At 49.2% G+C, this 21,828-nt stretch overlaps 2 protein-coding genes across 3 annotated transcripts in view; one reads left to right on the top strand and one right to left on the bottom strand.

Annotated features, from left to right (window-relative positions):
- MICOS10 (mitochondrial contact site and cristae organizing system subunit 10) overlaps window positions 1–21,828 on the bottom strand; it is a 285,369-nt gene that overhangs the window by 6,684 nt on the left and 256,857 nt on the right. The window contains exon 2 of the mRNA XM_069874464.1: window positions 8,454–8,526. Within this exon, the coding sequence (XP_069730565.1) occupies window positions 8,454–8,520 (67 nt within the window). The 5' untranslated portion in view covers window positions 8,521–8,526. The remainder of the gene's footprint in view (window positions 1–8,453; window positions 8,527–21,828) is intronic.
- Window positions 19,182–21,828, top strand: part of CAPZB (capping actin protein of muscle Z-line subunit beta) — a 70,971-nt gene continuing 68,324 nt past the window's right edge. For both annotated transcript variants that reach the window (XM_069874462.1, XM_069874460.1), the window contains exon 1: window positions 19,182–19,333. In XM_069874462.1, the coding sequence (XP_069730563.1) occupies window positions 19,331–19,333 (3 nt within the window). In that variant the 5' untranslated portion in view covers window positions 19,182–19,330. The remainder of the gene's footprint in view (window positions 19,334–21,828) is intronic.

The following is a 21,828-nucleotide window of genomic DNA, read 5'->3' as shown; positions in this document are numbered from 1 at the left end:
GATTCTCTCTTTTCATGAAAATGCACTTTTTGTGCAATTTTAGAGGCTATCGTTGCACCCTGCTCCAGCAGCAGTGGAGCACAGTGGTTCATTAGTTTAAGGAGATGAAGGTACAGCATCCATGGCCTTGCTTTCAGTAATGAAAATGCTACAGAGAAGCCAAGGGGCAGATTTGACACTTGATGGCATTTTGTTTTCTGTACAAGGTGGCAACTGGAGAAATGAAGCCAAAACAGCACTTCAGCTTCTCTCACTCAAGGGCAGTTCAGTTCACTCCTTCCTTATGAAGGAACAGACTACAGCCTGTGCTGAACATCACTGCTGATCCCAACCCAACAGCCAGGAACACTTGAATCTGCCCCCTCATGCCAGCCAGCACACACTCAGCACTTGCTCTTTCCAGCTTGGTTTTTACGCTTAAGTGTTGCTTTTAACTTAAAACCAGCAGCTTTAGCCATGTTTAATTCCTTAGCCCATCTGGTTAAGAACCTCTTCCTGTGGATAGTTTGTCACTCGTTTTCATTCCACTCGAGAGGATTTGCGGTTCTGGATGGTTTCCTGTGGCTCTAGGACCAAGGGCAGCTGAACCATCTTTGTCTTGGATGCAAAGGAAGGCGTTTCACTTTAATTCTATATAAAGTTACACCAGAAATAAACAATGGCAGAGCCGCTGATGAGTTTTACAGGTTTAGGTTCTCACATGCTCCATTTCCTTTTAAACGGGGAGCACGCGGCTTCAAAGAGCCTCCCGCCTGACCAGGGCTGCAGCTGGTTCTACTAAAGATCAGCACCTCCAGGCCAGGCTTTAACTTCACAACAGTGAAACATGAAAGGTTTATCTTACAATAAAAACAAATGAACAAGGAAAAGCTAAGGGCTTGATCCAGGCTGGGCACATTTCCCCTCCTTTTCTTGCATGACAGACTCTGTGGAGGCAAAGGCCACAGGAAAGAGTACACCACATTTTTCACCTCCTCCGACGGTTTAAAATGTTTAACAAGAAAAACAGCCTCTTCCACCCCACATCCATCACCTCTGCTGAAGCTCATTTACAGGCAGTGTCAACAGGGGACAGGACAGTGCTGTGGACACCTTACTCTCACTCCTCCATAAGTGTCCCAGCTGTCCAGACCAGCACAGCCACATGGCATTGGTGTTTGGCAGAAAGCCCAGTCTTCAAAACTTTTTCTTTCTACTTTTTTTGGCTCATACACCTTCCAAGAAAAATGTCACAGCACCTCAAATCAATCTAACACACAGCAGAGCACGCGCCATACGCCCAACAGGACATCATAAAAGTGTCAGAGAGAAACACAAATCTTCAGGATGGGCTCCTGCCCTGCAAGAACATCTGGGAAAAGCTTCTTCCTATAAATTTAATCTACAGGCCCTCCAGCAGGGATCCTACACAGCTCCTCCCTAGGCTACCCAAGTAGCTATGGGCTGCAGCAGCTCCCAAGACTGCCACACCCAGATACAACTCTTCTTCAATAGCTTCAAACTTAGAAGGATTAAAATAAGCTTGTTGACATCCAGCAAATGTGTTGCTGTTGCTATAGCAGCTGGAAGTTTTTAAATTACTTAATAGCATTCTTTTTGTCATTCCTCTGCCGTTCTTTACACATAAAACCAAAATATACCACTGTCAGCCTCCCCTCCTTTGGATTCTGTTAATTTACAATTAAAAAAACTAAATGAATGAAATGAGATGAAGGAGGAGCTGCTGGAAGATGGCTCCTTGTTGTAAGAAAATAGCAACCATTCTGTAAAGGCAAGACTCTCTAAAATAGGGCAGGGACTAGTCCCAACAGAGAAGATTTCTTCTCAGCTAGAGACACAGCTTCCATTAGGATCAAGAGAATCTGTCGAGCTCTCTCCGAGCTTGCTTAGTGGCTCTCTGGGGACAGTGACAGCAACAGCTTCATGCTTCAGCAGCGGATCTAATCCACAGGCCTGAGGCACTGGCAGATTCCAACAAGCATCAGTTCAGTCCAGCACTAAAATTTGCTTTAGGTATGGAAAAACCCAAGAAATATCAAGATCTTCAAAACCAAACAAGAACACAGGCATCTCATAAAATGTTTGCCCTCCTGCTGTAGGGTGTTCCATCCTGTCCCCCTCCAATCCCACCTGGACAAGATACATGGATAATAGTGCCGCAAAACTGGGTAGGAGAGCCTTCATCAAACATCAGGCCTTTCCAGGGTTGCACTCTGTACCAGGGACAAATCCAAGACCATGAAATCACTTATTGACAGAGAGAATTAATTTCAAGCAGGCTCCCAGCAAGGTCTTTCATGGCAGGAATCAGATTTTCTTCAAACACCACCTTTGCAGCTTTCATTCTCCTTTCCCCCGTTGTGCGGGCTGTTGACATAGCAGTCAGAAAAATGAGCAAGGACATGAGAAGAAAACATTGTGAAACTATATACCAAGAACTCAAAGAAGAAGCAGAAAAAGAGGGTGTTTTGTTTTCTCCTAGCATTTGACTGCAGTAACACAGAATGCTTGGAACGACGGAATATAAATATCCAAATACCATTACAACACACAAATCCCAGCAGGCTTCCAGGGGCCACTTTCACCCGTAACCACTCCTGCAGTCCAGCCGCTGCCCAAAGGCAAACCCTTGACAAACACTGGCCCCTTCACAGATGGACACAGAGCAGCAGGATTTATCACTGCTCACCCATCATCTCCCAAGCAATCCTAGCAAGCAGTCTCCAAACAGGCCAGAAACTTTTCATCCTTGCTCCGGTGAATGAGCTGGTGAGACACAAGGACACAGGCATTTCCTCCCTCCTTTAAACAGGGAAGGGGAGAATAGTGGAAGCTGTTCTCTGAATAGACAGCATGACAATGGATCTCATCAATATCGGATCAGCCTTTAGGCAAAATCACCTGCAACAAAACACATAAATCAGAAATCGGGAAGATACTCATAATATGGAAAATATAGCTCTGACAGAAATCTCTCCCTTGCCTTACTGCAATAGAATACTTTGCTAATGAAAGCAAGACCATTGCTAAAAAGAAAAGTTGTGCTGAGATACAGACATCCACATTCAGGGCCTCTGCAAGCCTAAGAGGGCTGGCAATCCTGCTTCTTCCACTCAACCAACGTAGGTTGGCCATTACTGACGTCTACTGGCCCAGCCAAGAATCGAGGGAGTTCAGAGTAAGAAGTGTTGTGGTGGCACCTCATCAGCAGAAACGCCAAAGAAAGACACCTGATCCTTCTCACTCTCAATTTATTGTCATCAAGGATGTGTCAGCAACCCCAAAAGGATCTTCTCAGAGAATTATATCTGATACAATGAAGAAACAAAGAGGCATTCCCACTGACTGCTGTAACGTCTCAAGGACCACACAAGTGCGTTGGACACTGCTTGGCTTAAGACTCCTTCCCCTGGACAGTGTCCCTGCATGCCGCCTCCCAAAGTGGGCACAGCTGGCATCCTATCCATGCACTAATGCAGAGGAGGAACTCAGAGCACATCGGATTCACTACCAGCAGAGGTCTTACGTAGTTGGGGGTTTTAGACGGTTGCACTATCAGACAGATATCACAGCTCTTCTTTCAGGTCTTCTTGCACAGAAGTGTTGCCAAGAGTGGGCTGGAATAAGGGTTGAGCATGGTTTACCCCAGCGCCGCTCGCAGCTCTGGTGAGCGAGCTGATTGGACACCTCAGCAGGGAAGGCTTCCCAACTCAGACAGATGGTGGGCCAAGAGGAACAGCAGGGCACAACGACATTAGCAGAAGAGAGACAAGACAGACTTGGATTCTGAATAATTTTCCTGCCTTTTCCTTCCCAAAGAAGATAACAGCCCCATAACCTGTAGATTCTGAACTCCACTGACACCATAACTGAACACTGCTGTTAGGTTTTCGACAAAGCCTATCCCCAGAACAGCATTTGTCCTCCTCTCCCAAATAAAATAAGTTTTTTTGTGGGCTGCGCCACCTCCCTGCACAACCTGAGCAACAAGCAGTTAATATTTACACCATCTGGTCTGCTGCAAGGCACAACGAGTGGAACCAGATCTTCTCCTGCGCAACAAAGGGAAATAACTTGGGGTTACAAAGCTCACCTAATGCAGCTGTGCGCTCGCATAATATTTGTGTTCTCCGGAACTAAAAACAAAATTCCAAATGAAGAACAACTTCTTCGACCTGCTAGCTAAGCCTGGATGGCCACATTGCAATTGCCAAGCAAAAAACCACTTTGAAACAGGCATTTCAGGCTTTTTGTATATTTAGACAAAGTCTAATCCAATTTTCGGAAAGTGTAATCAAGTTTTATCATTACATAGACTGACTTTATCCTGTTCATAACCACATGAAGGTTTATTTAAAAATACTGACACTGCAATCCATACAATGATTCTTTCTGAAACATTCAATCTGTGGAATGACACAAACAATACAAAATTCCCCCTTGCCATTAACAGAAACAGTTCTTCAGGCAAGCCACATAACAGTTGCAGGCAAACTGAGAGTGCCCTTTTCTCTTAAAAAAAAATTCCTATTAAATGGAAATTAGAAACGTTTGCTTTTCAGATGTCAAAACAGAGGATTAGAGGAAAATTAACATTACTACACTGGGTTATTTACAAGCTTCCAGGCTGAATTTGGGTCAGACACAGGCATATATCAAAACATTTGTGTCCTGCAGAAAAAAGGAACTCCAGCTCAGCAGCTCGGCACACAAACCAGGCAGCAAAAAGCTTTACCTACAAACACCAGGTTAAGTTACAGCACTCATCTCCTCTGAAACTGCAAGTTTCACAACAAAACAAGACACAAGCATGCAAATCTTCCCCTTGCACACACTCTTTATTGCCTCCTCGTTCCCTGGAGATGGCATATAATAATAATGTGACCAAGATTACAGCCTTGCAGAGAAAAACCTATTCTGTCAGTCCTTCCTCAGTAACTGTCTTTCCAAACAAACAGGCAGGAACTATCAATCATTTAAACAAACAAACCAACCCTTTAAACAGGGACTGAAGTGGTAGGATGGAAGACAACCACAGTATTGCCTACATACCCGTCCCATTCCTGCAGAAGGATAGAGAGAATGTGAAGGCTGCAGAGGACACAAGAGAACAGAAAATGTAACTGTATGAATGACTGCAGGGATGTGAAGTCTTGAGAACAGCACAAAGCCAGCACAATCTGGATCATTCATCAGAGAAAGAGCCTGGTCAGCCCAGAAAGCCCAGCCCGCTGCAGACAAACCAGCAGACAAACCACCGCAGTTACAGGCCAGGAAAGGGAACAAAATCCCTGGGCCCATCATCACCACCAGCTAAACAAATAAACATTGGTCCTAATGAAAGGAAGTGAGCGCTAAAACTCCACTGGACCATGTTTCAGTGTTCTGTGCATGCCCAGAGAGGTCCACAGAGCTCAGCTTGGAAATACAACACTGCCCTAACACCACTAGGCAATGGGGTCTGGATTGCATTCAGAGGAAGAAGAGTTTTCATAGTAAGCTACCAGATGAATACAGGTAGTGACAAAGAGGTCAGAACCACAATTCGACACTTCAGAGGATGTAACTTGAGCTAAATATCTCTTTTGGACATTTCAGTGGCAGGAGGTAAGTTTCTTCCAGAAGCTTGGTCTCCAACTAGAACAGCACAGCATGGCTGCAGACACTGGTACAAACACCTTGGCTTAGGGCGCTGCCATGGAACACCTGACAGAGCAGAGCAGGACAGGACAGGCTGCGCAGCCCCCAGCCCTTGTTTAAAGACATACAACTGATACAGTCACCCAGAGAGCTGCTGCCTCCTGTCCCCTACTCTCTCCCATTTCCCACATCCGTCCAAGCCCCCAGTGAATCCACAGGAATTCTGTCTTTACAGCTCTCACAAATTCTGAGAAGCTGTCATGTATGCAAGGCTTCAGACATTCAGTGCTCTCATTGATTGTCAGGGTCTGGAATGGGAAAACACAATGGTAATCCCAATGTTTGTTTTCTGACAGCCATTCGCTGGGAAGATCTCTCTTCAACAGCACTCAGGAAGGATGTAAAGGAGCAACAGGAAGGAAACTGTAGCCCCCAAAGGAAAAGCATTCTGTGATTCTAGGATTCTTTCAGCCACTTGTAAAGACCTTCTGTATACAGGGTCCCTACATACACAGCTGCAACGTGGAACAAGTTCTTGTTTATAATTTGGCATACTTCATATTTTCTGATAAAGCAACCAATGCTACAGAAACATAAACATACCCGGTTATGTTTGTCAGGCAAACCTGAATAGAAGTTCGCAAGGCAAAACATTGCTCTGGAGCACTTGACACTTTTCAAAGGCCAGTTATAAACAATGGAAGTTTCAGTTTACTTAAAATTATTAAACATCCTCACTAATGGAAAAGTATTAGGCAACTAAAACCCTTGTTTCCTCATCAGCTTTCATCGTAAGGCTGCTACAGGAACAAGAAATAAACAGTCACATTTCTTAGATATTATTTATGGTTCTCAAAGAGACTCCTGCACTGACATGGTACGGGTACCTTTTGTGTCAGATACACAGAATCACAGAACAACTTGGGTAAGAGGGGACCTCAAAGCCCATCCAGTTCCAGCCCTTGCCATGGGCAGGGACACCTCCCACTGGATCAGGTTGCTCCAAGCCCCATCCAACCTGGCCTTGAACCTCTCCAGGGATGGGGCAGCCACCCCTGCTCTGGGAAACCTGGGCCAGGGCCTCCCCACCCCCACAGGAAAACATTCCTTCTTAAGAGCTAATGCCAATCTCCCTTCCTACAGCTGAAAACTGTTCTCCCTCATCCTACTCTGGCATTCCCTGATGAAGATCCCTCCTCAGCTTTCCGGGAGCCACTTGCAGTACTAGAAACTGCTCTAAAGCCTCCCTGGTGCCTTCTCTTCTCCAGGCTGAACAACCCCAACTCTCTCAGCCTGTCCTCGGATGGGAGATGCCTCAGCCCTTCCATAACTCACTTATTGACCTGTAAACTGCATTTAAAGCTTTGCTCTGGCATATGCATCCCACAGAACCACCACCTCTTCTCCAGTTGATTTGTCAGTCTGTCACATGAAGAGCAGGGAACCATCCCTACAACCACTCATAACACAACATGAATTGTTAGCAACAGTTCATTGCACACCTGATGCACTGCAGGCATGTGCATATTCCTGACTTTAAGAACAAGTAACCATGGAAAAAAATTAACAGAACTCTTGGCTTTGAGCACTCTGATCCAGTGGGAGGTGTACCTGCCCATGGCATGGGGGTGGAACTGGATGGGCTTTAAGGTCTCTTCCAACCCAAACCATTCCAAGATTCTATCATTCTGCTTCCTTACAACTGCCTGCACAGCTAGGACAACAGACAAAGAACTTCTCAATGTCAAACTGCCCACACCGTACAAAGTAACACGTTTCAAAGCTATCAGTGTGTCACGTTGCCTCTTGTTTTTAACAAACACAGCCCATCCCGACACTGAGTGATGGGAACAGCTCAGTGGAAACCGATTTTGAGAACTGTGCCGCTGCCACAACAAAACTCAAGGTGGGTAAGGAGAAAGCACTGCCTGCTTCTCTCTGCCCACCTGGAGTACATTCATTTGGGGCCAGAGGCCTCCTGGCGGCCTCAGGGCTGCACAGACACCCCTTACTTTCAGCCTGGGGAGGAGCTGGAGCCCCGCACCTGCCTCAGACCCGCGGAGAATGAATCATAGAATCACCAGCTTGGAAAAGACCCACTGGATCATCGAGTCCAACCATTCCTATCAAACACTAAATCACGCCCCTCAGCGCTTTGCCCACTCGTCCCCTAAACCCCTCCAGGGAAGGTGACTCAACCCCCTCCCCGGGCAGCCTCTGCCAATGCCCAATGACCCTTTCTGTTAAAACTTTTTTCCTAATGTTCCTTCTCATCCTGTCCCCTGTCACCTAGGAGAAGAGGGCAGGACCCTCCTCTCCAAAACCTCCTTTTAGGTAGTTGGAGAGAGCAATGAGGTCTCCCCTCAGCCTCCTCTTCTTCAGGCTAAACACCCCCAGCTCTCTCAGCCGCTCCTCACAAGGCCTGTTCTCCAGCCCCCTCACCAGCTTCGTTGATTAGTTGCTGAGGGACATGGTTTAGTGATTGATGGGAATGGTTGGACTCGACGATTCTGGGGGTCTTTTCCAACCTAGTGATTCTGTGAGGCTGGGGCAGCGGGGGCCGCCGTCAAGGTCACCTTGCCCAGCCCGCCCCGCCCCGCCGCTCCAGGCCCCCGGGGCAGCGCCGGAGCTTCGTGTCCCCCCGCCTGGCCCCGCAGCGCGGAGAGGCCGCCCCGGAGCGGGGAGGGCCCGTGTCTCACGCAGTCCCTCCTCGCCGGCCCCTCCCGCCCCGGGGCGGGTCCCAGCCGCCGCGGCCGCGGCTCCCCGGGTCCCCAGGACCCCCCGTGCCCGGCCTGGCCCGGCCCGGCCCTCACCCAGCTTGACGGCGGAGTCCGCCAGGCACCGGTCCCACTTCCTGCCCAACTCGCCCTCCGACGCCATCTTGGCCACCTCCTGCCCTTCCCCAACTCTCGCGATATCTCCCCAGCGCCCGTAGTAGACGCTGCGCCAGATCTCGCGAGATTTCCGCCGCCGCCCGCGCCGCCGTTGTCAAGGTTACGGGCGGGCGCCGAGGCCGCCGCGTTCGACTTTGCGCGCAGCCTGGCGGCCCGGTTTTCCCCCGTAGGGCCCGTCTCACCGCAGCGCCAGCCCCTCCGGGCCCCATGCCATCAGGCAGGGCTGCTGCTGTGTCCCTGGGAGGTTTCGTGTCCCTCAGCCTAAGGCAGGACCCCCACCTCCTCGGGCGGCCCGGCCGGGCGGCTCCCCTCAGGGCTCTGCTTCATCCTTGGGAATCACGGAGTCCTGGGACGGTTTGAGTTGGAAGAGATCTCAAAGCCCATCCAGTTCCACCCCTGACATGGGCAGGGGCACCTCCCACTGGATCAGGGGGCTCAAAGCTCCATCCAACCTGGCCTTGAACACCTGCAGGGATGGGGCAGCCACCACTTTTCTGGGAAAGCTGTTCCACTGCCTCAGCACCCTCATCGTGAAGAGTTTCATCCTAATGTATAATCTAAATCTTCCCCCTTACAATTCAGAGCCATTCCCTCTCGTCCTACCCCTGCACTCCCCAATCAACAGCCCCTCCCCAGCTTTCCTGGAGTCCCTTTCTGTACTAGAAGCCAAGCTGAGAGAGTTGGGGTTGTTCAGCCTGGAGAAGGGTCCAGGAGCTTCCAGTACAGCAAGGGACACATACCATCAGTTCCATATCCTTATGTTGGGGACTCCAGAACTGAACACAGGACTCCAGGTGGGGTCTCATGAGAGCAGAGTAGAGAGGGAGAATCCCCTCCCTCGCCCTGCTGCCCCCATTGCTTTGGATGCAGCCCAGGACACCGTTGCTTTCTGGGCTGTGAGCACACGCTGCCAGCTCATGTTAAGCTTCTCCTCCACGAGCACTCCATGTCCTCAGGGCTGCTCTCTATTACATCATTTCCCAGCCTTTGCTGAAACCGCAGATTGTCTTGACCCAGGTACAGGACCTTGCCCTTGGCCTTGTTGAACTTCATGAGGCCCACTTCTCCAGCTTGTCCAGGTTCCTCTGCACGACATCTCGTCCCTCTGGTGTGACAAGAGTACCGCTGAGCTTGGTGTCATCTGCAGACTTGCTGAGGAGGAGCTGAACTGTACTGTAGGGCTCCATCTCTCTCGCTGCAGGGTTGGGTGCATCCCACTGGACATGCATTCCCATTTCCCTCCTGGAGGCTGGCAGAGAGCTGGTGTCCCACACCACTCTGGTGTCATTGCTGGCTCTCACACAGCTCCTCGGGGCCTACAGTGAGATACAAGGGTGTGAAAACCAGCTCTTGCTGATCCCTATCACTGCATCACCTCTTATCCTCAACAGCAACCAGCCTCACAGTTTCTTGCCTAATAAGGATAAAGAGCTGGATAGTATCAGGATGAGAAGACTATCACGGTCAAGAAGTTATTCCATGTAATAGGATGGTAGGGTAAGGAGTTGTGGGAAGGGTTCTCAGTGACTGCTTGGGTCTTTGTAGTGTGCTACAGCATAGTGGAACCAAGGGGGGGTGTGTGGATCGCTTCAAACTTGCTGTAATGAACTTTCTATGTTGTGCAGGCTTTCTGGAAGTCATTCTCCAGAAGCCTTGTACAAAAAGAGTGGCTTTGAGTGACAACATCTCCATTCACATGTGGCAAGGCAATTTTTAGCTGCAATTTCTTGGTTTCATTTTTTCTAGTTCTGACAATTTTCTTTATCATCTTGGAGAGGAGGCTCTGCTGCTTTATGAAACTGGAGGCGTTTTAACAAGTCCGTTAAAGACCAAAGCAATAAATAGAAGTCAAAACTCTCTGAAGTTGACAAAACATTTCTGAAGTTATTGTTGTTTGTGTTTTTTTATTTGTCTTAAAAGTATAAATGAGCATCTATAAAAGATTTCTCCTGTATTTGGTTTAGTTCAACTCCTTCATGTGTCACTAAACAACCACAATTGCCTGTTATTTTGAATTAGGTGAAAAATCTAAGTGGCTTTTTAAAGACTTTTATTGGAAAGCACATGGTTAACCTCAGCTCTTGCAGGTTCCAGAGGTTTCCCTTGAGAAGCTGGTTCTTGTTCCTCTGTGAAGGGAATCTCCTTTCTCCACCTCCCCCTGCAATTTACTCAAATCCATTTGTGTTGCTGCACAGTCAGGATCACAAACAGAACCATGAATCGGGTTACTTAGAAAAGTACCAATGAGATCCAGCCTTTTTTTCCCTGACATGATAAAGAAGTGTTTATGAAAGCAGTGACCCAGTGGTACATCCCAGCGTGCCAGCTCCACCCTCCTGTTTCCAAACGGCTCTGGAAAATACAAGGAGGGGGAAGATACTTGAAACGTCCAGATAATTCTTTGACTTTTTTGTCCCTCAAAATTAAATCCCAGAAATCCGTGTTTAAAAGCAACCCAGAAACGTGGTCTCTGGCACAAACAAACCCCAGCACAGGCCCATGTGGAGTCTCACTTCACACTTACTCACTTTCAGGCTGCTGGGCTGGCTGGGAAGCCTGGTTTCTTCAGGGATGCAGGAAGTGGTGAGGAAGCTGTTGGATTGTGAGGCGCTTCCCAGCAGGTTTTGTTGCAGCATGGTGGGTCTTGGTGTGTTCTGACAGCCTCGCATAGGAACCTGGCGCACTAAACCCCTCTGAAGGAGGCAGAATGTATCAGTATAACTGTTCTGAACACTCAGCTGCCTTCTGAGGAGTTGGTTTGCTGCTTTTAAATGTCAGAGCCACTGAGTGATCAGAGGGGCCTCTGGAAAATGTTATCCATTAAGGATCTAGAGCACATTCTCTGTAGTCCTTCCCCACCCCAAGGGACAATTAAGGCAGGCGGGACTGTGTCCAAGGACAGCCTAACATTGCTACAGTTACTTGGCAGTTGGACCCTATCAGGGTAATACTCAGTATTTATTATCGTATGACTGCAAGGTGATGTTTAGAATGTGTGGTTTTGAAGAAGTTTTCTTGCTTTATGCAGCTCAGCGTGTGAGAAGGGAGAAACCCTTCTCGCTCTCCTCACACGCTCTTTCCAGTAAATAAATACATGAAAAAAATAGAGGAGGCTGAAATGAAGCTAGAAATCTTAAAAAATTCCTATCTTTCCCTCATGGCATAAACTTCCTGTACTTTCAGACCTCCTATCACCAGTTTTCTTAATTATATACCTAGCCTGAATTATGCATTAAATGCGTAAGAGGACTCACCAACTAAAAGTTAGTTTTTAAGTACACTGCTGGTTAGTTTTTTACAGTTAGCCACCAAAGAACCAAGTACAACTGGGAATCCAAGGTGACCAAGTTCTCCCACTGTTCTTCATCTGCTGTTTCTCTGGTGCCTGGGGAAAGAAGCCACGTGGAGGGCACAGTCCCTACATGCACAGGGAAGTGAGGATCTTCTCCAGGGCTCTGTCAGTCAGAATTCAAGACCCTGTTTTCACACAACAGCATTTCACTGTTGGCCTTCACTTCTATGCAGTGCAGTACAGGGGAGTTCACCCTCACCCCAGTAACTTCTGTTTTAAAACTTCCAAGAAAGTTTCTTTTATATCTTGACTCTTCCCCGGCAGGATTTTATCACCCATCATGATTCTTTCAAAGAACTGTATCACATCTCTCCTGTCAGTTCCCCTCTCGACATTTCTCCTCCTTTCAGAAGAACACACATGGTAGTTCTCCCGTAGTTTTAAACACCAGGAATTGCCTCCCCCGCACACTTCTTTCCCTCTGCTGCCAAAAGCAGCAATGATCTGCAACAGAAAGACAGCAGTGTAGGAGTGATCTGCTTGAAACGGGTGACACAGCCTTGGTAGTGGCCCCCATTTTGCCATCTGTACTTCCAGAATGCTTCCTTCATGTTATGGAGAGAATCAGACCTGGGCAGGAAACTTCACCTCTCCTTCTCCCCTCTTATTTGTCAGTTTTTTCCCCTTACGGATACAAGCTGCATTCCCCAGTAGATACTTGTGCTTCTTTTTCTCTTTGAAAACTTTCTTGCTATACAAGCAACAACAAAAAAAGGCCAATTCTAAACTCTGAGGAAGAAGAATCCCCTCCTCAGCAGGACTTTGCCTTAAAATGGGAAAAGTGCCAGCAACTCCATTAACTCTACTTTGCTGTTCTTTCTGACATTGTGTAGAAGGCAGTTGGATCCTGTGAGTATGAACAGTAGCCCAAAGGCTGAGGAGACCTGCATTAGCAAAGACAGTTTGTGATGCAGAGTGACATATCATTCCATCTTTTAATGGGATTGCACTCGTGTTAATTATCCAGCTGATTTTGTGCCTGTGATGATGTATTTCCATGCCAGTTCTGCACAGCTGCTGTGATGTTACACTCAGGAGAGTGGTGCTGCTGGTTATGGCTGTCAGGTAGGGCTGACTGAGATGGAACTCGGACAAATGTAATATGATGAGTCGCAGCTCCTCGTGCTAATTCCGCTTTAAGCTGCTTCGGCCATGAATATGAAGTTTGCCCCAAAATCTCTGGAGGAAAGCACTTGCATGGAAAAGCTGAGATGAGTTCTTGCTGAATCTCGTGTGACAGGCACAACACCATGAGGACATCTCATCTTTATTTCATGTGTGCTATTCTGCGATCATTTTTATTTTAGTAGTAGAAATGGGAAAAGCACTAATGCACTGAATTGATCAAGGTTTTCTAATGAATAAGCCTGCAAATAAGGGCTATTATTTAGCTCTTTAGGTCTGTTTTTCCATTCGCCCATGATCCTCGCTAATTCTATACAGGTTCTAACTACTGAACCGTGACCATTGTGTTAAGAAGGAATCCAGGCCCTTACAATTCTTTTGGCTGGTGTATTAAAAAGCTTCTAATGAAGTGCAACGTGTCAAGGAAAAAGGCAGGGAATGGAAAAGTTTGTTTCTTTATGGTGCATTTAATAACCTTCTCCTTGATTCTTTTTTAATGACAGGCTGCAGACCTTATTGCTACAGTTAATGACTTAGTTTGACGAGAATGCTCTCAATACTGTCTTTGCTTAGGCTAAAGACACTTCTGAAACCTCCTGTCTATCAGGCTATCTCTGCTGAGGATACAAAGTTAAAAGAGCAGTCGCAAGCACAGGAATAAAGAGCATCCTAAGACATGCAGCTAAGTGGAACATGCTGGAAAATGGGTGATCCCTGTAGTTTCGCAGCCTGCTGTTCTGGGCAAAGATGTAAAGAAATGCCTCACAGTCCTTTTCTGAGCAACTGTTGCTGGGTTTCTTGAAGTGGGAGTTTGAATGTCTCGGTCACATTTGTCCATCTTGTGTTAAACATTTTGTGGAATACAATGGGATTGGAATTTGTGGGATGCGTGAAAACTGTGGCTGCAAAAAAAAACCCGGGTTTTGTCCAGCCACAGCATTCTCCAGAGGTCAGCAAGCCTGAAGTAAAGCCATTGTTATCAGGAGGTGAGGGTATTGCTGTATTTGTAGGGGAAAAAAAAGTGTCTCCAGATCTAGACCCAGACTGCAGTTCTTAACATGACCACAAAACTCCCTCTGCACACACTGGCTTCAGATGAATGGCCCGGTTTGCACTCAGTCTGTGAAAGGACATGGAACATGACTCAGTCTCACCTACTTAGGCAAAACAATTGGAAGAAAGTGGCCAAAGCTGGAAAAAACCGTGTGCCTCTAGCAGTCTGCACACTGGAGTGATGGGTACCCTGCAATTTCTCTGCCGTTACTGTGGCAGCGCTGTACTGGTTGTAGAATATCTATCAGTTTCAGACGACACATGGATATCGCAGGCTGCTGGGTTTGTTGTGTTTTACATCAATTAAATGAGCAGATTTGCTTGGGCACTGATGAAGTGGGAAAAGGTCTGGTTTTAGCACTCCTTCTTGGGGGGATGCCTCAAACCTCTACTAAATGAGCAATATGTTGGTTTTCATTAGACGTGGTATTTTGATTTACTCATCAGTTCCTGCAGGGAATGAGGAAACTCTTAAAACCTTTATATTCCAAGAGCACCCTTGGCAAAGTTGCCTTGGGATCTGAATGGGAGGATGGCTTTTTTTATTGTTTGTGCTATTTTGACAGTGTGTACTCAGATCTCCATAGTGAGAACTATCTGTGGCTTGAGCATGGAATTTCAAGATATTGGGTAGTGTTGTACGTACCTTTCTCCTACGCTGGTTTCCAAGAAATGGTCGGTTTTCAGCCGCAGATCAAGTGATGCTGCTGGTTCACTGCTCTGACTAATAAAACCCAACTAGCTAAACTCTAAACTTCACCATTGCTGTAAGAGGCTTGTTACAGTAAAATCCAGTTTATGAGAACTCCCAATAAAAGTTCACATATCTTTCAAGTGCCATAAGCTTGATATGAAGGAAAATGGGCAATCTGACTTAAAAAAGCTCAAGATGGCTTTTTCTCTAGTAGAAAAATGAACATTCAGTGAAGCATGAAAGTTTTCTGTAGGCCCTTGTCTCTAGGCATGTTCTCACCATCCCCCTCGGTCCTGGCTGAGCACTGGAATAAACAATATAAAAAGCATTTCACAAGGCATGCAGGAGGATGAAATTAAAACCACATCGTGTTGGACCACAAATGCTGTATGAGGTTCTGGCAAGACGTGAAAAGTACTTTGTAATGCTAATAAGTATTTACCCCCTTACTTCCTTGAATGTAATCAAGCATACAGGGAAAACACATGTATTTCATAGCTGCTGATTGCAAGATCAAATGCCTTGTTATTAATTGCACATGAATCCGATGCTGTAGGGCCATTAAACCATCAGCTGACATCATCGTTTGGTTCCTTTGTTTATAGACCCTCGTTCTGAAGATGCACAGTGCCTGACACAAAGCCTTTTGAGCACACTCTTCTCTGTTCCAGTGGGTGCTTCCGTGCCAGGAGGTGTGGGCAAGTGCTTGCAGCACAGGTAATGCCACCTCTCAGCACTTGGATTTATCCAATGTCCCTGGAATAGCTGTGTTTGGTGGCAGCCCCTCCATGGATCGCAGCAGAAAGTGGGATGGCTACAACTGTAGTTGCACGCATGGAGTCTTGTGCCTACTGAGATCTGCTCCAGGCTGCAAACTGCAGGGAAAGCCTGCTCCTACATCTTCATAAACAAACAAACCAAAGTTCCCCAAGCATCTCCTGCTATAAACAAGCACAGCAAGCAGCTGTTCCTCATTTGGAAAGAGGTGACATCAATTGCAAAAGGAATCTGTAGATCTTCTTAATGCAAATATTTGGGGGAAAACAAAAAGCAGCTGCTTGTTCCTCTTTATACCTACTAGTAGGAAAACAAAATCCAGGATGCTTGTATTTCTTCCGCTAAGAAAAACATCCTCTTGGCCTCGGCGCTCATTTGGATCTCAAATTGTTTAAAGTAGAGTAGGCTGCACAACTCTGTTATTGCTCTGCTGCTTCAGCCAGCAGCTCAGAACAGTTTCTGTTCAGAACTGAAAAAGCAGGGCAGTCGCTGAACACTTTGCATGAGTTTTGCGACAACAATAATTAAGTTCAGGATATGTGTTTTTGAATTTATCAGTTCTGCCCTCCCAGCCCCTGCCCAGAGGAAAAAGTGCATTAGCTGGGTGGAACCTGTAAAATGAGTGAATAATTGCTCTGTGTAATGAATATGCTTGCTTTTCTTAATGACTGCAGGTAGGCACTTCTGAGGGCACATAAGGACTGAGGGATCTGGGACTGTGACACAGGCCACTTGGGGTGGCTTCCCTCACATGGGGAGGAGGAGGAGCAGGTGCTGAGCTCTTCTCTCTGACCCAAGGGAACGGCAGGAAGATGCCAGGGGAGGGTTAGGTTGGACATTAGGAGAAGGTTCTTCCCCCAGAGGCTGGTGGAGCACGGGAACAGCTCCCAGGGAAGCAGTCACAGCACCAAGCCTATCCTTCCAGGAGCACTTGGCCAATGCCCTCAGCCCCACGGTGTGAATGTTGGGGTGTCCTGTGCAGGGACAGGATTTGGACTTGATGGTCCTTGTGGGTCCCTTCCACCTTAGGACATTCTATGATTCTATGATCTCCAGTCTGGGTGCAAGGTGTTTGGGCTGGCTGGAGTAGGCAGAGAGTTGAACTTGGGAGGCTCCAGAGGAGGAAATGGCTTTCTGAGGTCATGTGGCTGCTCTGCTGGAGGTGGTGGGATTATTTCCCATCCCAGGGATTATTTAGCAGTGGTTTGTTGATGAATTCTGTGCTTTTGTTTTCCTTTGAACCAGGATTTTTTTGCTACTACTGTTTGTAGTGAGGTCATCCTGCTGTTTGTCCTTTGCTTCCCAGGTTCTTTTTGTTCCTGTTCTGAAACACTCAAGATAGAAGCAGGTGAAGGCTGACCTATCATGAACAGCAGAATGTCAGGAGTCACCAGCACAGAGGACTGCTTTGATTCTATTGCTGGTGTGAGCAGGGATCACTGTTCCTTCTCCATGTGCTCATTTGTCATGCAAACCTACAATTAACAGTTGTGCCTTGGTGTGGCTGCTCTAACTGGACATACATCTAGGCAGTTCACTGCCCTGGACATCCAGCTTGTTCTTTTCACACTGGAAGCAATGGCTGGTTTGCACTGTTCAGTAAAAAGAGCACAGTCGAGGTTGTCATGCCTTGGAAGGTCCTGTCTGATATCCAATAGCTACCGACAGACATTTGTGACAAACTAAGTGACAGTCAGAGCTCGGCCTTGGTTGTCTCCCACCGGGATGACACACCAGGGCTACATCCCAGGGAACAGCAAAGCACCACGCGACTCCCCATAAGCATTTCCAGTTTCCATGGCACGCTGGAAAGTCAGTGGAACACTCAATGAGCTTTTCACTCATGAGGGCTGCACACAGGAGCCAGAGAGCACTGGAGGGTTCTTGGGATCCCGGCATGGTAGCTCTGGTGGAACAGAGACCAAGGCATTGTTTGGAGGAGCTGCAAAAAGAAGTGCTCTCAGAATGACTTGGATGCCTTCCTGGGTAACATGGTACTGGCAGCTCTGGTGTTCACAAGTCCATATGGAGAAGTACAGGTCTGGAATCAGGATCAATTTTACCTGAGATCACTGGAATGGGAGTTTGTGCATTAAGGGAAACCCCTGGTAAAAGCAGTTATGTTTTCTTTGTGCAACCAGCCCGATTTGCTGATTCTGTCTCACCTTTGGTGATCCCTGCCGCAGCGGCTGAGCCCTGCAGTCTGCACCATACGGATGCACCGTCTGAGTGGCTAGCAGGCACCAACCTGCCCTGCTCAACCGAGGGCGAAGCCACAGAGAGAGATGAAGACTTTGAATTAACCACCCTGGCTTTAAGAAGCCCACAGCTTCTTCTTGCTCCAGAGCGGCGGGAATCATAGAATCACCAGGTTGGAAAAGACCCACAGGATCATTGAGTCCAACCATACCTATCAGTCACTAAACCATGCCACTCAGCGCCTCGTCCACCTGTCCCTTAAAGACCTCGAGGGAAGGTGACTCAACCACCTCCCTGGGCAGTCTCTGACAGTGCCCAATGACCCCTTCCGTGAAAATGTTTTTCCTAATGTCTTTCCTTTCAGGTAGTTGGAGAGAGCAATGAGGTCTCCCTTCAGCCTCCTCTTCTCCAGGCTAAACACCCCCAGCTCTCTCAGACGCTCCTCTTGTTCTCCAGCCCCCTCACCAGCTTTGTTGCTCTTCTCTGGACTCGCTCCAGAGCCTCAACATCCTTCTTGTGGTGAGGGGCCCAGAACTGACCCCAGGATTCGAGCAGCGGTCTCACAAGTGCTGAGTACAGAGGGAGAAGAACCTCCCTGGACCTGCTGGCCACACCATTTCTGATCCAAGCCAAGATGCCACTGGCCTTCTTGGCCTCCTGGGCCACTGCTGGCTCATGTTCAGTCGCTGTCACCAACACCCCCAGGTCCCTCTCCTCCAGGCACTTTCTAGCCAGCCTTCTCCTAGTCTGTAGCACTGCATAGGGTTGTTGTGCCCCAAGTGCAGGACCCGGCATTTGGCCTTGTTAAACCTCATGCCATTGGACTCAGCCCAGCGGTCCAGCCTGTTCAGATCCCTTTGCAGAGCCTCCCTGCCCTCCAGCAGATCGACACTTCCACCCAGCTTAGTGTCGTCCGCAAACTTGCTAAGGGTGCCCTCGATGCCTTCATCCAGGTCATTGATGAAGACATTGAACAGGGCTGGACCCAGCACTGAGCCCTGGGGACACCACTTGTCACTGGCTTCCAGCTGGAGTTAACTCCATTTCCCACCACTCTCTGGGCCCTCCAGCCAACCAGTTTTCCACCCAGGAGAGTGTGCGCCCGGCCAGGCCAGAGGTGACAGTTTCCTAAGCAGGATGCCGTGAGAAGCTGTGTCGAAGGCTTTCCTGAAGACGCGCTGCGGGCTCTCAGGTGCCTGCGAATCCCACTTTTGCGCTCGGGGGACGCCGCCCGTGCCCGCAGGCCCCGCGATGGAGCGAGGCGGGACTGAGCCCGGCCCCGCGGGCGGTGCTCTCTCAGAATTCCTTCCCTCTTGCTCCCTCCACCCCCCCGCGGGGCGGCGGGAATGGTTCCGCCCTCGCGCCCCTCCCCGCCCCGCTCGCGCGCCGCGCTCCATACTTGGCAATGGCCGGCGAGGCGCACGCTGATTGGCGGGGCGGCGGCGGGGGGGGCGGGGCGGGGCGCGAGGCGCTGACCCGGATGTTCACCTCGCGCCGCGGCGGCGGAAGCGGAAGCGCCGCGGCCTCGGGGGAGACCGGACCGACCGGGAGGCGCCGCCGCCGTTTGACCGCCCAGCGCAGCCTCGCCGAGCCGACATGGTGAGCGCCGGGGCGGCCCTCGCCGCCGCCCGCCTCGGTCGGTGCGGAGCGGGCGGCGGGGCGGGAGGGATTCGGGGGAACCGGGGAGGCGGGGGAGTCGAGCGTGGCTGCCAGCGCAGAGGGGCGAGGGGCGGCCTGGTGAGCTCGGGGGGCTCCGGAGGCCCCTTGGCCCGGTGCTCAGGGGGAACTCGGCCCGGGGCTCCGGGAGGGACGGGGAATAGCTCGATCAGAGGATTGGCGGGGCCCGGGTAGGGGAGCCTCGGTCTGGGGCCCCGGAGGGCTGGACGGGGTCTGTTCCGGGGGGAGGCTCGGCCCGGGGGGAGCTCGGCCTGGGGCCCGGGGCGGGGCTCGGCCTAGGACTCGGTTTGTCTGTTTACTTCCCGGTTTCTGAGCCGGGTGGCCGGGGCGGTGTGTGTGGGGGGAGCGCTTCCGCCTTGGCTGGGGAGCGGCGCTTCTCGGTGGGGCGCGAGCAGAGCGAGTGAGGGAACGAAGCGGCGTTTGTGACAGACCGGGGCCTGGGCGGCTGCGGTTCGTGGGCGTGTGGCATTGCCTCGGGAACGTGGCTTGCTCGTTAAGGTACGCTAAGATCCAGAACAACGTGCAGGATCCCAGGAAAGCTGCTACAGTCGGAGCAGGTGGTGTTGTTGCTCTTCCACAGGGGTGAGAGCTTTCCCTTTTTCAGAGCAGAGCCTCTGGGGGCTTCTCTCATGTGCGGTAAACTCCATCTCGTTGGGTGTTTGCTGAACAGATCAGCCCAGGGTACAAACCATACCCATTTCATTTTGGTACTGTGTGCAACTGGGACAGATTGCATCGACTCTAACAGATGAGGCAATGAGAATGGGAACTGTCCCAGGCACTGGTCTCCTCCCAGCTCTGCCAGCTGCTTCTGCAAAGTCTGCTTAAGGCAGGGCAACCCCCGTGGATGTAACCGGTTCTCTGGAATTGCCAAGATGCTTCCCATATTTGAAAGTCTGGGATTCAGGTTTTCCAGCGTGACAGTTTAAGAATGTTCAGATGTATATAGATTTGAAAAAGAACAACCCTATGCCTGGCTGTGCAACAATAAAGACTGGTTCAGCAAACGAGTGCAATCCCTTTTTACTTCCTGCTGGAAGGAATTCAAAGACAGCACCTGATGTTTTTCTTTCAGAGCTGAAGATTAGGGTCGTCCTGCTGCCTGTATAATGCAGGCCCTTGCCTTTAGTGCCTGGTGAAAGGTGAAGAGCAGTTACAATCAAGGCTCTGCTCCTTCGCTCTTGTTTGAACAAAGGAGATGTTGTACCTGACTTCTGAGTGCAGAGGGAGCATGGTATTTCAGCTTTGTGTCTTATTTGAGATACTGGGATCTGTGTGTATGAGACCCAGCTGTAGAATTTGCAGTCAGCATTCTGACAAACTATCCTAACTTCTTCTGTGGCGAAAGTTCTCAGAGGAAAAGAATTTGAGGAAAAAAAGTAGGCTCCATGTAGGGTAACGATGGCGATGCCAGCTTCTTTCAAGGGGCTATGAAAGCACGATGTGAGAAGACTCCCGTCACGGTTTAAATGTGTTGTACCTGTGGTTTGGGGAAGGCAGAGCACAAATCCTTTGGAAATTTCCTGGCTGTTACAAACTTATGCTGTCTCCTGCTCTTCTTTGTTTGGAGAGTCATGGAGATTGCTGGGTGCAGAAGTTCAGTCAGACCTTCCAGCACGATCATAAAATCATAGAGGTTGGAAAAGCCCTCTAAGCATATCCAGTCTGACTATCAGGCTGACCTCACCATGCCTGCTAAACCAGGTACCCAAGTGCCACAGCCACGTGTTTTCTGAACTTCTCCAGGAATGGAGACTCCCCCAGTGCCGTGGGCGGCTGCTGCCAGGGCTTCAGTGCTCTGTGCTGGTCTCCGATGGTGAGTGGAGTGCAGGGCTGAACGTGTGGCAGCCACTCTGCTGTTCCTGTATCTTGGTGGCTGTGCCTGCATCTGAAGAGACCCAAAGAGCCTGACCACTTAGGCATGGTTCACCTCAGGCCAGGAGTGTGTGAGGTGAATCACGGATCTTGTTTGTGGAAGACAAATGATCTGTGGTGATGTTTAAAGCTTCACTGACTCTTACAGTTATCTTAAAGCTATGTGGACAATGCAGTTGCGGCATCCAGTTTCAATATAAGTGCAAACACCGTGTTTGGAGAACTTCCAGGATCCTTCATTTTGGTGGGTATGGCAATGAAATAGTGGCAAGGAGGTCTGAGATGTTGTGGTGCCCCTCCTGTTGGAGGAACAGCAGGAAATTGGGTTTGGGTCCAATGCCTTCTTGAACCTTGGGGTTGCCAATACCCATGTTGAGCAGACAGATGGGAGCCTTGGTCTCCCCTTCACCACCTCAGCCCTGTGCTGCTCCTGGGGAGCCTATGCCAGTTCAGAATGTGTCTGCGTTTCAGTCAGCTGCTTGGTGACACAGGGCAGGGCAGTGCATGAAGCTTAAGCTGCCTGAGTGGATGCTGTCTCTTGT

The sequence above is a fragment of the Phaenicophaeus curvirostris genome, chromosome 22 (assembly GCF_032191515.1).
Source record: "Phaenicophaeus curvirostris isolate KB17595 chromosome 22, BPBGC_Pcur_1.0, whole genome shotgun sequence".
Lineage (NCBI taxonomy): Eukaryota > Metazoa > Chordata > Aves > Cuculiformes > Cuculidae > Phaenicophaeus > Phaenicophaeus curvirostris.
Note: the sequence above shows the minus strand (reverse complement) of the source record. Positions and strands in the feature narration are given on the sequence as shown.